Source organism: Dermochelys coriacea, chromosome 1, assembly GCF_009764565.3.
Source record: "Dermochelys coriacea isolate rDerCor1 chromosome 1, rDerCor1.pri.v4, whole genome shotgun sequence".
Taxonomy (NCBI): domain Eukaryota; kingdom Metazoa; phylum Chordata; order Testudines; family Dermochelyidae; genus Dermochelys; species Dermochelys coriacea.
In genome coordinates this window covers 302,656,674-302,671,438 of record NC_050068.2, presented here as the reverse complement: position 1 = coordinate 302,671,438, position 14,765 = coordinate 302,656,674, and the positions used below count along the sequence as shown (strand labels likewise).

At 39.3% G+C, this 14,765-nt stretch overlaps 1 protein-coding gene across 4 annotated transcripts in view; it reads left to right on the top strand.

Annotated features, from left to right (window-relative positions):
• Window positions 1-14,765, top strand: part of DOCK4 (dedicator of cytokinesis 4) — a 397,340-nt gene that overhangs the window by 312,541 nt on the left and 70,034 nt on the right. For all 4 annotated transcript variants that reach the window (XM_038397445.2, XM_038397456.2, XM_038397428.2 and 1 more), the window contains exons 28-30: window positions 8,906-8,981; window positions 10,803-10,903; window positions 12,576-12,634. In XM_038397445.2, the coding sequence (XP_038253373.1) occupies window positions 8,906-8,981; window positions 10,803-10,903; window positions 12,576-12,634 (236 nt within the window). The remainder of the gene's footprint in view (window positions 1-8,905; window positions 8,982-10,802; window positions 10,904-12,575; window positions 12,635-14,765) is intronic.

Below are 14,765 nucleotides of genomic sequence, written 5' to 3'. Positions count from 1 at the left end.
TAATCTGTGTACAGAATATGCCATGTAAATATCATTTAAAAACTAATTCACTGGTCAACAATATCACGGTAAAATGTATGATTATATGTAAAGTTTATGAATTCCTCCTGAATGATATTACAAGAACATGTTCAAGAACAGATGGCTTTGCCTAGGTAAATGTGTAAATAGGTCTGTCCTAAACAGAGGAATGTGGGTTTACCTCAATTTACATATACACAATAAACAGGAAGATCAAGACAGCAGGGGGAGAAAATTGAAAGAAACAGAACAATTTACATTTCGGAAAACACCAGTTGGGGAAAAGAACAGTATAAAGCTTCTTTCACTATAAGATTCCATGTCGCCTTCCTCACAGCTTGAAAAATCCAGTTCAAAGGTTCACTGGACCTTAAAAGAAACGGTCAGAGAAACCCAAGTTATCTCTTCCATTTAAGAAGACAAAAGAACTAGCACTTTTGGCTTCTGGGAAAGATTCTGACTGAGAAGGTAGAAGACTGTGGGTGAAAAAAAACATCTTCAAGAAAGTCTGTATCTTGCTAGGGTTAAGTGTTTAGTCACTAGAAAGCATTTTTTAAATTGATCTCACTTAAAATCCTATTTTCTTTTGTTAATAAACTTGTTTTACTTTTAATTTAAACCAACAATGCTGCTCTTGAATTAAAGTGTTAGATAATCCAATTAAAGTGATAAGCTGTACATTTTGTGTGTTTTAGAGGAGTAAATGAACCTTATTATTTCTTTGAATGGTCTAAGATGGAGCTGAATACTTCAGGGAACATGGTTTAGGGAAATTTGGGACTGGGAGTGTGTTGGAGTCATTTTGCTGGTTGTAACCAAAGTCGGTGGAAGCCAGAGTGGGAATGTGGGACTGTGGACAGACTGCTGGGGTCAGAGTTGCTGATCCAGGGCTGGCTGCATAGTACACAGACACTCAGGGTGTGACCTACGTGCTTGTGGCTGACTGAGAGTGTCCCAGGCAGAAAGCAACAGTAGCAAATCATTGTGAGGCACTTAAGGTTAAGCGGAGACACAACTCCTCACTGGTCTGGATTGCTCCCCAAAGTGTGATACTGGGGTAGTTGGCAGGATTTACACACAGCTGGCTATTTTAACTGAGTTTTACACTTCTAAGTAGTTTTAAGTGATTCTCAAGTGAAAGGCTGGGAACAGTCAAAGAAAGGTTACAGTTATATTAATTTTTGTTTGATTATTTTGGGCAAGGGAAATAGAACAAAGGGAAGAATAAAGATGAGTAATCAGCACAAAAGACAAGCTGGGAGCCACAGCAGCAAAAGCATTGTAAGGCACTCAGTACTGCATGGCAAGTGTTGAAACAACCGCTTGCTGATCTGGACAGCACATTCCAGAATGCCATGATGATACGCAAGAAAGAAACATGTCAAATTAGTATTAGTTTCTTCATTATGGCCACTTAGGATCATCCTGCTTGCTCACATAGGCTATGGTGCTGTAATCCGAGAGATGTACAATAAATTCTTCATAAAATTATGTTTTGTAATACAACAATATGGCTTACACAATTAAATATATGAAATACTGCTCCACAGTTTTAATTTTGTAGCATGTATGCATATAAATATATATACATGGGTCTGTGAGAATGTAATTTTTTTTCCTTGAGAAGGAAGGTTTCTCTGCTGAGGATTTCTGTACTTGCATTTCATTTTGAAATAATAGAGCACCAACTGAGAATCAGAAGTTGTACTTGAAAGTGGATGCAAGTGGGTACTTGTGAGAGTCATCAGAATAATGTAAAATTGAAGTTCTGAGTTCTTGATGTGTGTCTGGAAAAACTCAATGGATGAGAATTGGAGTATTTTCTTGTAAAATGATTGGCAGTTCTGAACATATCAATGGCTGGTGATACTAAAGAATTAATATTTTAAATTATTTTTTAATTATTTTAATCATAAAATGAATATTTTGCCATATTTCCATAAGAATTTATATTCAAATTAATGCTTTTATTTTAAGATCATAGGCTGGGAAGCTGTGGGGTTATGTGATTCCCTTGCTATTGTATGTCGTTTTGGCTATGGATAGCATCTACACTGTGGGACAAAATTCCCCATAAACCTGGGATCCTTCGCTTCTTCCATATTCATCCAGACTTCGGCCTTGTCTACACTACAGGGGAAATTTGATCTAAGATACGTAATTTGAGTTACATGAATAGTGTAACTCAAATCAATGTAGCTTAGATCTACTTACTGTGGGGTCCACACTACACGATGTCGACAGGAGACTCTCTCCCATCGACTCCCCCTACTGTTCTCGATGCGCTGGAGTACAGGAGTCAATGGGAGAGTGATCTGTGGTTGATTTAGCGTGTCTTCACTAGACCCACTAAATCGACCGCCAATGCATTGATAGCCACTCATCGATCCCCCGTAAGTGTAGACAAGCCCTTCCAGTGGAACATGTAACAATGTGTCTGAGTCAGAAACTTGGCAAGGAACATAAAAGGCAATAAAAAGAGGTTCTATAAATATATTAGGAACAAGAGAAAGACAAAGAAAAGTGTAGGCCCGCTACTTGAAGGGGAAGGAGAGCGCATAATGGATGATAAGAAAACTCAGGTGTTAATGCCTATTTTGTGTCATTCTTTACTAAAAAGGTAAATTGTGCCCAAATACTTAACATAATTAATATTAACAATGAGGGGAAAGGAAGGCAAGCCAAAATAGGGAAAAAGCAGGCTAAAGAATATTTAGGAAAGTTAAATATATTTGAGTTGGCAGGGTCTGATGAAATTCACATCCTTGGTTACTGAAGCAATCTCAGAACGGTTAGCAGTTATCTTCAAGAAAATATGGAGGACAGGTGAGGTCCCAGAGTATTGGAGAAGTGAAAACATATTATATATCTTGAAAAGGGGAACAAATAGGACCTGGGGGATTTCTCGACCAGCCAGCCTAACTTTGATACCTGGAAAGATACTGGCACTAATTATTAAACAATCAGTTCTTAAGCACGTAGAGGATAATAGATTAATAAATAATAGCCAATATGCATTTATTAAGAACAAATCATGCCAAACCAACCTAATTGCCTTCTGTGACAGGGTTACTGGCCTAGTGGATGGGTGGAAATTGTAGATAGAGTGACCAGATGTCCTGATATAATCAGGACCATCCTGATTTTTTACACCTGCTATCTGGTCTTCCTGGTTATAGATGTGATCTATCTTGATTTTAGTAAGGCTTTCATATGACATTCTTGTAAGCAAACTAGAGAAGTGTGGTCTAGATTAAATTTCTAGAAAGTGGGTACAAAACTGGTTGCAAGCTTTACTCAGAGAGTAGTTAGCAGTGGTTACTTTAGGGAGGCCTCCCTTACTTCTCTGCTGCCTTCAGAAGTGGGTGGCCAGAGAGTGGTGCTGGAGAGCAGCGGCTGGTGGCGGGGTGCCCAATTCTGAAGGCAGTTCCCCATCATCAGCAGCGCAGAAGTAAGGGTGGCAATATCATACCATGCCACCCTTACTTCTGCATTGCTGCCTTCAGAGCTGGGCAGCCGAAGACTGGCGGCTGCTAACATACCATGCCATCCTTATTTCTGTGCTCCTAACTGAAATCTCCCAATGGAGCCATGCTGGCCTCTTCTTATTCTCCCTATCTTTCCTTTGCATTGGGATAGTTTGCAGTTCGGCCTTTTAATATTCACAGAATCATAGAATAATGGGGTTGGAAGGGACCTCAGGAGGTCATCTAGTCGAACCCCCTACTCAAAGCAGGACCAGTTCCCAATTAAATCATCCCAGCCAGGGCTTTGTCAAGCCTGACCTTAAAAACCTCAAAAGAAGGAGATTCCACCACCTCCCTAGGTAACACATTCCAGTGTTTCACCACCCTCCTAGTGAAAAAGTTTTTCCTAATATACAACCTAAACCTCCCCCACTGAAATTTGAGACCATTACTCCTCGTTCTGTCATCTGCTACCACTGAGAACGGTCTAGATCCATCCTCTTTGGAACCCCCTTTCAGGTAATTGAAAGCAGGTATCAAATCCCCCCTCATTCTTCTCTTCCGCAGACTAAACAATCCCAGTTCCCTCAGCCTTTCCTCATAAGTCATGTGATTCAGTCCCCTAATCATTTTTGTTGCCCTCCACTGGACGTTTTCCAATTTTTCCACATCCTTCTTGTAGTGTGGGGCCCAAAACTGGACATAGTACTCCAGATGAGACCTCACCAATGTCGAGTAGAGGGGAACAATCACGTCCCTCGATCTGCTGGCAATGCCCCTACTTATACATCCCAAAATGCCATTGGCCTTCTTGGCAACAATGGTGCACTGTTGACTTATATCCAGCTTCTCGTCCACTGTAACCCCAGGTCCTTTTCTGCAGAACTGCTGCCTAGCCATTCGGTCCCTAGTCTGTAGTGGTGCATGGGATTCTTCTGTCCTAAGTGCAGGACTCTGCACTTGTCCTTGTTGAACCTCATCAGATTCTTTTGGCCCAATCCTCTAATTTGTCTAGGGCCCTCTGTATCCTATCTCTACCCTCCAGCGTATCTACCACTCCTCCCAGTTTAGTGTCATCTGCAAATTTGCTGAGGGTGCAATCCATGCCATCCTCCAGATTATTTATGAAGATATTGAACAAAACTGGCCCCAGGACCAACCCTTCAGGCACTCCGCTTGATACCGGCCGCGAACTAGACATGGAGCCATTGATCACTACCCGTTGAGCCCGAACATCTAGCCAGCTTTCTGTCCACTTTATAGTCCATTCATCCAGCCCATACTACTTTAACTTGCTGGCAAAAATACTGTGGGAGACCGTATCAAAAGCTTTGCTAATTCAAAACAACCTTGATAAATTGGAGCATTGAGCTGAAATCAACAAGACAAAATTCATTACAGACAAGTGCAAAGTATTCCACTAGGAAGGAAAAATCAAATGCACAACTACAAAATGGGGGATAACTGGCTAAGCGGTAGTATTACTGAAAAGAATCTGAGGTTTATAGTAGATCACAAATTGAATACGAGTCAACAACGTAATGCAGTTTCAAAAAAAAAGCTAATATAATTCTGGGATGTATTAACAGGCGTGTCGTACAAGGTTGTGAAATCTCTATCATTGGAGGCTTTTAAAAACAAGTTAGACAAACACCTGTCAGGGATAGTCTAGGTATATGTGGTCCTGCCTCAGCTCAGGGGGCTAGACTAGATGACGTCTCAAGTTCCCTTCCAGTCCTATATTTCTAAGATTCTATGGTTTCATCTTCATGTACTCCACTCAGCTGAGTGATTTTTATCTAGTTCCCTGTTGATATACGCATACAGGCTATTCATAGACAAACCTTTCATCAACCACTGAGAATGCACATAGTATCATTGGTTTATCATGTAAACAACTGAGATGTCAGCTATCGCAACAAATATTTGCATTATTACCATTCTGCTATCTCAGGAAATCTTAGCAAAAAGTCTTTGAAATGGCATTTTAAAATTCTTCTCTAATGTATATTAAAAATCTTCTGAGTGATGTAAAGAAAAATTCTTTCTGATATAAGTACATATATGTAGTATAGACATAGCAATGTACTTGCATTCTTTGTGGCACTGTGACTAAATTATAGTTTCCTTTTAAATCACATTTCTCAAGGATTTATCATTTTGGATTTAAGAATTTACTAGAAGCTGAAATTTTACTTACATTGTAAGCTCCTTGGTGTAGAACTGGTCTTTTTGCTCTGTGTTTGTACAGCACCTAGCACAGTGGGGTTCTGTTACATTAACTATGGCTTCTAAGCATTATGGTAATGCAAATAATAATAATAGTAATTCATATGTAAGTATAGTTACCCAAGCTTAATTATTTTAATCATTTCATCCAGTGGAATATCCTCTTTCTCTCAAAACTTCTTTCTTCCCAGTTGGTGAAACATCTCTAAAATTTAATAGAGTGCAAATACAAAAACGGCAGGTTTGGCTTTTTTCCCCTCGATGCTTCTGCTCTGACCTCTGATGGTTAAGCACCATTTTCGTCATCCATTAACAGGCTCTTTAGCATTCTCTTCCAAAGTAATACAGAGATTACTCCACTGGAGGGGAATTTGGATGAGCTACACAGATGAATGACAAACATGAACGATATCTGGACAAATAAGCCAGGATGCAGTACAGTTATTGAGAAAATAAATAAATATGGTGATTAGAAGTTGTCATAAAATTAGTGAAATTTGAGAACCAAAGGTAGTGTTCCAAAAGAGATTCCAGATGTTCTGCCACTTCACAGATTGAAAAAAAGGAGTTGGTATTATTGGAGGACCAGTCTGCAAGTTAGGAACTGAAACCCAAATTCTGTAACCAGTGAAGTTCTGAGCTATACTTAGAGTAAAATGTCTTATTCCAAGACCTTAAATCCACCAATAAGGGCACAAAGAAAAATTGATAATTCTAGAGAGAGGTTGGGTGAATATTTTGGGTGGAAATGTATGAGCATCTGTGTGTCATTTTGCTTTGTCAAACTCTCTAACATGAAGAGGTTGATTTAGCAGATACAGCATTGCAAAACAACCCAATGCATTACCATGTTGCACTGCGTATGAGGCCGCCAGCCAAGAAGAGCCATGAATGCCAATAGCCCATATGGAGATTGCAGGAAAGGGCCTGCTGAGTCTTTGCCCTCTAGGTTCCTATAAAGCATAGTCTAATGGTCAGAGCACAGGATTGGTACCGAGGAATTCAGGAGTCCCAGCTTTTACACTGACTCCTCCTGTGATCTTGGGCAAGTCACTGAAGTTCTGTGCTTCAGGTTCCCCATCTCTAAAAAATGGACATTAATATTTATGGCACCTTAGAGACTAACAAATTTATTAGAGCATAAGCTTTCGTGAGCTACAGTTCACTTCATCGGATGCATTTGGTGGAAAAAACAGAGGAGAGATTTATATACACACACACAGAGAACATGAAACAATGGGTTTATCATACACACTGTAAGGAGAGTGATCACTTAAGATAAGCCATCACCAGCAGCAGGGGGGGGAAAGGAGGAAAACCTTTCATGGTGACAAGCAAGGTAGGCTAATTCCAGCAGTTAACAAGAATATCAGAGGAACAGTGGGGGGTGGGGTGGGAGGGAGAAATACCATGGGGAAATAGTTTTACTTTGTGTAATGACTCATCCATTCCCAGTCTCTATTCAAGCCTAAGTTAATTGTATCCAGTTTGCAAATTAATTCCAATTCAGCAGTCTCTCGTTGGAGTCTGTTTTTGAAGCTTTTTTGTTGAAGTATAGCCACTCTAAGATCTGTGATCGAGTGACCAGAGAGATTGAAGTGTTCTCCAACTGGTTTTTGAATGTTATAATTCTTGACGTCTGATTTGTGTCCATTCATTCTTTTACGTAGAGACTGTCCAGAGACAGTCATTACACAAAGTAAAACTATTTCCCCATGGTATTTCTCCCTCCCACCCCACCCCCCACTGTTCCTCTGATATTCTTGTTAACTGCTGGAATTAGCCTACCTTGCTTGTCACCATGAAAGGTTTTCCTCCTTTCCCCCCCCTGCTGCTGGTGATGGCTTATCTTAAGTGATCACTCTCCTTACAGTGTGTATGATAAACCCATTGTTTCATGTTCTCTGTGTGTGTGTGTATATAAATCTCTCCTCTGTTTTTTCCACCAAATGCATCCGATGAAGTGAGCTGTAGCTCACGAAAGCTTATGCTCTAATAAATTTGTTAGTCTCTAAGGTGCCACAAGTACTCCTTTTCTTTTTGCGAATACAGACTAACACGGCTGCTACTCTGAAACCTATTAATATTTATCTATCTTCAATAAGCGATGGTGGATTAACTATCCAATATATTTTTAAGTTCTCTGAAGATGAAAAATGCTCTATCCCAAATTCTAAGTATTATTTTTTTAGAACTGTATCACTGTTTTATCAGATACCCCATTTAAGGGCCTTTTACATATCCTATGTATTTGCACTACTTCAGTTTCAATTTCTCATGTCTTTTGCAGTTAGTTCACAAACTGTTGTGTGATTACAAATGAGAACAAAGCACTGCAGCCCAGTGTAGTGAGATGCATTGTGACAGAGGCACAGCAGGTGTCAGCTAAATCTATGTATTCAGATGGTCCAGGAATATGTTCCATCTTCATAGAGTTCAAAACCTGCACTTTTGTCTCTGTCGCCTGTTCATTCAAGCCAGATTAGCACTGTAGTGGCCAAAAGTTTCTAACATCTGAGTACTAATCATAAATAATTTGAAAGGAGTTTGGCTATCTCAATCCAGGTAGGATAGATTAATATCCTCAAGGTAAGTATCAATATGGTAAAATATCATTATCATAGTATCACTACACTCTTGTTGGCAGTCCAAATAGAGAGCCATAGACGTAGTTCCTTCAGGTATTGTTGATGCAGATTTGCAGTGGTTTACACTACTACTGCCTGTGTTGTGTCTGTTCTGTCAATAAATAATGTTTGAAAATGGTGCAATATTAAATATTCTTTCATGCACAGACTAAAAAGAATGTTTAGAACAAGTTGTTCTCATTGCATACGTAATCATTGATAGAACCAAATGTAGATTATAATATATCTATGTGATTTGGGTTGCACAATAATGTGGTATGTGTTTTTCTTGTTAATTTTATCTTGCCACAGCTGTTTTCACAAGCACAGTCCATACAGCTGCACCATACATATTGTCATCAATTTGTTTCTTGCCATATATATTTTCTGTCCACAGATTGTATTGGTATCCAATTATTCATATATGCTTAGAATGTAGTATTTACTCTAGTTTATACATGGTCCCTTGCTTTAGTTTATTGAAAAATGACCTAGTACTTAAAGAATCAAAGTCACATTTTTCCAATTAATGAAAGGTAACACTTCTTTTTCTGTTACCAGTGTTATTATTACAACAGTCCTATATCTTTCGGATGCCCTTCGTAAGAACTTCCTAAATGAAAACTTTGATTATAAGGTAATGCACTCCTCCAAATTATATTTTTGTTGACATAAGTAGTGCAAAAATTTGTCAATCTGTGGCTCTTTTGATTTTGCATTGTTACTCTTAGGATTAAATTTATCTCTAAATTCTGAGGTGTTAGAATGCCTGCGGTGTTACCAATCTCAGCTGTTCAAAACTTATGAGATTGGTTTAAAAATTATATAGTTGTGTGTTTTGTGTTTGGGATTCTTTTTGTTTGACTTCTCGTTTTAAGTCTCTAGAGTGCACTTCTGTCATTTTTTGGATCAAGGTTTCTTGATTACAGAAAATATTTTCTGTTCTGCTCGTATTTTAAGATTCTCAGAAAATAAAATGAATTTTATTACTTATTCTCTGGCATATTTATCAAAAATATGGCTTTAGATTTTTTTAAAATTCTCTCAAGACCAATTAATATGGCATGTACTGTTAAAATTATAATGCTATGACATGTCATGCTGGATATTGTTAAAGATATTAGCCTGTGTTCAGTGAGCTCTGGTATCTGTAATAACCCCTGGCCAGAGTGTTAAATTGCAGTTATAGAATGATATTCAAGGGATTAAAAACAAAAGGCTCTGTGATGGCTCCTAAGAGGTTTACTCATAGGGAGAGAGAAAGTACAGTCCAAATACAGTCCAAGCAGTGGTGATTGGAGGCATTATTCTAGCTGTGCCATGTTATAAGGCAGAGGGTCTGATTTTCAGGGGTGCTGAGCACCCAATGCTGCCAGTGATTTCAAGTGGTGGATGCTCAGCATCTCTGAAAATCTAGGTCCATGCTATACCTCCAGAATCATTGGAGAGAATGTTGGCCTGAAGTACTAGATACTATGAAACTATATAGCCAGTGATCCCTTGTGTAGCTCTGCCAATGTGCAAGAGCTAAAGCCCACATCATTAACTGCTAACTGACTATTCCCCAGGCTTTTAGCAGTTATTACTGTCTCCTGCACCTATTTTCCTCTCCTGCATACCTACATTGGAGCAGCTATAATTTGGCCTAGAGCAGGGGTTCTCAAACTGAGGGTCGGGATGCCTCAGGGGGTCACGAGGGTTATTACGTGGGGCGTGGCGAGCTGTCAACCTCCACTCCCAAACACTGCTTTGCCTCCAGCATTTATAATGGTGTTAAATATATTTAAAAGTGTTTTTAATTGATGGGGGGTTGCACTCAGAGGTTTGCTATATGAAATGGATCACCAGTACAAAAGTTTGAAAATCACTGGCCTAGAGTTGCTGATATTTAAAAATGTCATTTCATTGAGAAATCTTTACTTCACAGAAGTTTCAACAGTTGATCCTCCCAGAGCCATGTGCATGGAAGTCAGTTATGGGGCAGTATGCTAACAAACTATTTTACCTTGCTTTTCTTCATCTTTGCCTTGCTGAGACACTCTAGCTATAGATGCTTGCAAGTTGTATCAGTAATGAGTAGAGCTGTCCATTCCACTTAGAGAAAACCAAATTCTTTTGAAAGTTTTCGCAAAACAGAATTGTGTCAAAATTTCTGTTTTCAGTTCAAAATCATCAGGTTTTAAATTCTGTTCTCTTTGTCTTTGTGACTGGAGAGTCCACCATGGACCCCAGAAACCTTCCTGACAAAAATATCGTCAAAATTAGATATCTCTGCAAAACATTTCAGCATCAGCCAATCAGAATATTTGGTTGAAAAAACATTTAATCAAACATATTGTAACCAGCTCTACTAATGAAGAGTAAGACAAGAGATCCAATGAAAATTTGCATCTAGAGAGGACATAAAATGTTAGTGCTGAGAAATGGAAAATAACCAAATACCTTGTGTTTATTGTAGATCTGGGATTCCTACTTTTACCTTGCTGTCATTTTTATAAACCAATTATGTCTACAACTGGAGATGTTCACACCTTCCAAGAAGAAAAAAGTGTTGGAAAAGTAAGTACCAGTCAGGTTCCATAAAATTACTGCAGATCAAATAATTATTTTGTTTAAAAACAGGCTTTATGCAGCATATGGACCTGATCCAAAACCCGATAAGTAGATGAGTCTTTTTGCTCACTTTAATGGGCTTTAGATCAAGTCCTATGTTAATTCACAATGCCCCAAGAATAAAATTGTTGACCCTAAGAGCCCCTCAATGCCCACTGGCTGAGGGCCCACTCTAGTGTAGCTCGTATCAGACCTGATGCACTCACTACCCCAAACACACTGTTGTGATAACATATTTAAAATATGTTTTGTTAGGTATCATATGTAAACTGGCAGAAGGCTGGATTCGAAAATCATGTGTGTTGTATATATGGGTTGTATATAAAGAATTACGTGTCTGCTGCAAATATGTTCTTAAAATGTGTTTGGGAGGCAGTGCATAAATTAAGCTTGCCCTAGACAAAGGAATGTGGATTCTCCTGACTGACTGGCTCTATTACAGGCCGGGGACAATGAAAGTACATTTACATATAAGTAAAACAAAGCCATCAAGCTAATGAGCGGCGAAGAGAGTCTGCACCCCAGGAAGCCTTCCTGGCTCTAGAAGAATAGACAGTGGTTTTAGGGTAATATAAAGAGAGCTAAAAGGCATTTTAGTTATCCATCACTTAAGGGACAAAAGAGTCAGAGCTCTTGGAAACCGTGGAAGGTGGTTCTTTCAGCCATGTGCGTTGAAGTTTATGAGAGCTGACTATATATGAAAGATTTGCCTGAGACCAGGATTGTACTTCAAGCTTTAGACACTAGAAAGTGTGTTTTGTTTTGTTTGTAACCATACCTGTCTCTTTTACTTTTGCTTAGCATCACTTATATCTCTGTTCTTTATTAAAAAACTTATTCTTGTTTTATTACAAAACCAGCTCAGTATGAGTATTAAAGTAAAGTTTGAGTCTTTAACACTAACAGACTAGTGTGTGCTCTGTCTGTTTGGAGGCAGTGAACTTTATCATGTCTGTGAGTCACAGTAAGAGGGACTGGACACTGTAGAGAGACATCTCTCAGGAACTGGTTTGAGTGAATGTTACTTGTAAATCAAGGTTTAGGCTGGCAGAATCTCAAGAAATTTGCTGATGAGTTAGATAGATGATGGTGGCTGTCACCCTGTCTATTTCCAGTGAAGTTCACGCTTGCTGAGACAGAGAGTGCCTTATCGTTCTGGGTGTCCAGAAAAAAACATCACAGGGTAAAATAAAATTATTAGTTATCTGGGGTGGAAGAGGAGGGAAAAAATCTGAGGCATATTAAGAGCATAGATTGGTATCACTACTTTGTTGTATCATTGTTCCTGTTTGTACCTTTAGGGAGCTTGCACTAACAATATGCGGAAATTAATGTGTCTTTATGAAACAAGCCATTTGATTAGATACGTATTGGACATTACCAAACTTCCTTTTTCCTTTTCTGTGTACTACATCCATTCTAAACTTGGGAAAAATCATTACTGAATGCATCCGATGAAGTGAGCTGTAGCTCGCGAAAGCTTATGCTCAAATAAATTTGTTAATCTCTAAGGTGCCACAAGTACTTCTTTTCTTTTTGTAAATTATAGTATGGAGCTTGTAAAATTATTTCCTAAATAATGTTCTGCTTAAATGTTGTTTTTTTAAACATTTCACAGATATGGTGACATGCGGGTAACAATGGGATGTGAAATCTTCAGCATGTGGCAAAATTTAGGTAAGGAATTTAAAAAAATCTCCTCAATAAAGATTAACAGTGAAACAAAGTAGCACAAAAAAGTTGAACAAAATTTGTAATGAATTTTAGTTAAGACTCCTGCATTATATTACTGGTTCTGCCAGTTTATCCGGGCAAGCCACTACCTCTTTGTTTGTTGGTTTATTCTCCTGGAAAACAGTTCTAATTCTTTTCAGAAATGTTAAGAAGTTGAATTAATTGTTTGGATTTGCAACGTGTTTTCAGATCCTTTGATGAAAGTAGTTTGTTTGACATACACCAATCCTCTTGATTGAAACTCACCTAATGCTTTGGACACAAATGTTGGCCACTAGCTCCAATTCTTTTTATTTCTTGAAAAAACTGAATGAACATAATGCTCAAATTAAAGAATTATCATCATTGTGATGCCTTCTTTCCTCTATGGGAAACTGTTGTTTTCCAAGATACTGAAAGATAAGAAAAATCTAAATGATAGATTTTGTTTTTTGACAAGGGGGTTACATTTGTACATACAAAAATTCTTACCTGTAAGTAAGTGTGTATTCCTCATCTGTCCATCCCAGTAATGTGGGCACTCTTGTTTATTAATTAAAGCTAATACTTTCTCAAAACCATCATCTTCCCGTGACTTGTAAGTCAAAAATACCCACTGATAGGTAAAGTATCTGGGAGGAAGGTAACTCAGGAGAACACACCGACTGCTCACAGAACTCCTGTGTGGAGCCATAACAACATCATCAGAGAAGCCAGGAGAGGGAACATCAGTTGCCACTACAATCCAGCAGCATCATCCAGGAGCTCTACCAGTCAAATGGCCCCAAGACTCTAAAAGAGAGATCCTTGACAGGCGATTACTGTGCAATCCCATCTAAGAGACTATTCTCATACTTCAAAGGTGTGTTTGACTGTGTAGCTCAGAGCGACACACAGCATCCAGGGTGCATTCATCCTCTACCCCAGATTGACTATGCAAGGGGCCTGGAAGAAGACTTCACATCACAGGAAGTAATGACCAGACTTACAAAGACCAAAAACGCAGCTCCAGGAAAAGATGGCATTCACTGCAACTTCCTGAAAAAATGAGCCCCCAGTTGCCTGGTATTAACTGCCATTTTCAACAAATGCAACCCGTTCCACCATGCTTCTAGATCCTGGAAGAAATCTATGATGGTGCTAGTGTACAAGAAAGATGAGTGAAATGACCCCAGCAACTGAAGACCCATCTCTCTCTGTTCCACTAAGTACAACTGTATGCCAGCAGCCTCGCAGTTAGGATCACAGACTGGTGAACAGAGGAGCATCAGCTCCATCCAGAAAGGCCATCTTTATTCCACTCGCTCCTACTTGTTAAGGTTAAGAAGCATGGCAGGGCTCGGAAGGGGTCAAGCCAGTAAGCTCAGCACTCCAACTGATCCTCAGACTGTGGCACATCTCACAGGGAAATTAGCTGGGATGTATGTTGGATTGCAGAGGTTGGAAAGTTGACATAATGTCACCTATATCCCATCCACTGACGTGCACTGAGCTCAGCTTAAGGATTGAGCCACCATGACCTGTATTTATTGCATGTCATTTCTAGTGTATTTTTCCTATTATTGTTTCTAAATATGAATGGAAGATTGCAACGATTGTGATCGGTGCAATCTATATGAGGGCTGAAAGACCAGTTGATCAAGGTGATCAAGGTATAGAGATAAAAACACTTAAAAAAAAAATTCAGATTCAAGATCTGCGTGGCCTGCCACTGGGCTTCAAAGTGTAACATATCACAATCCTTTCCTCAACAAACCCATCAATCTCATGAATTCAGGCTTCCAAGATTCCAAGGCTTCATCATGGATTGTTCAGTGAGACCTCAGTCCAACCCCAGCCTGTCAGACCCACCTCTTCCCCCTCCCTTCCCCCCGCCCCCCAAATACATCGGACACAGGCACTGAGAAGTGCACCTTTGAGCACAATGGTTTCTGACTCCAGGACTGCTGAAGACAGTTCAGACTCTAAGAAACAGGGGAGACCTGAGGCTCGTAAGACCAGATTCTCTCACATGAAAAGTAAGAAGTCTCCCTCTAAGTCCTCATCCAAGAAGATGACTTCTTTTCTGCTCCTGTCTTGCACCAACCCCGCCTTT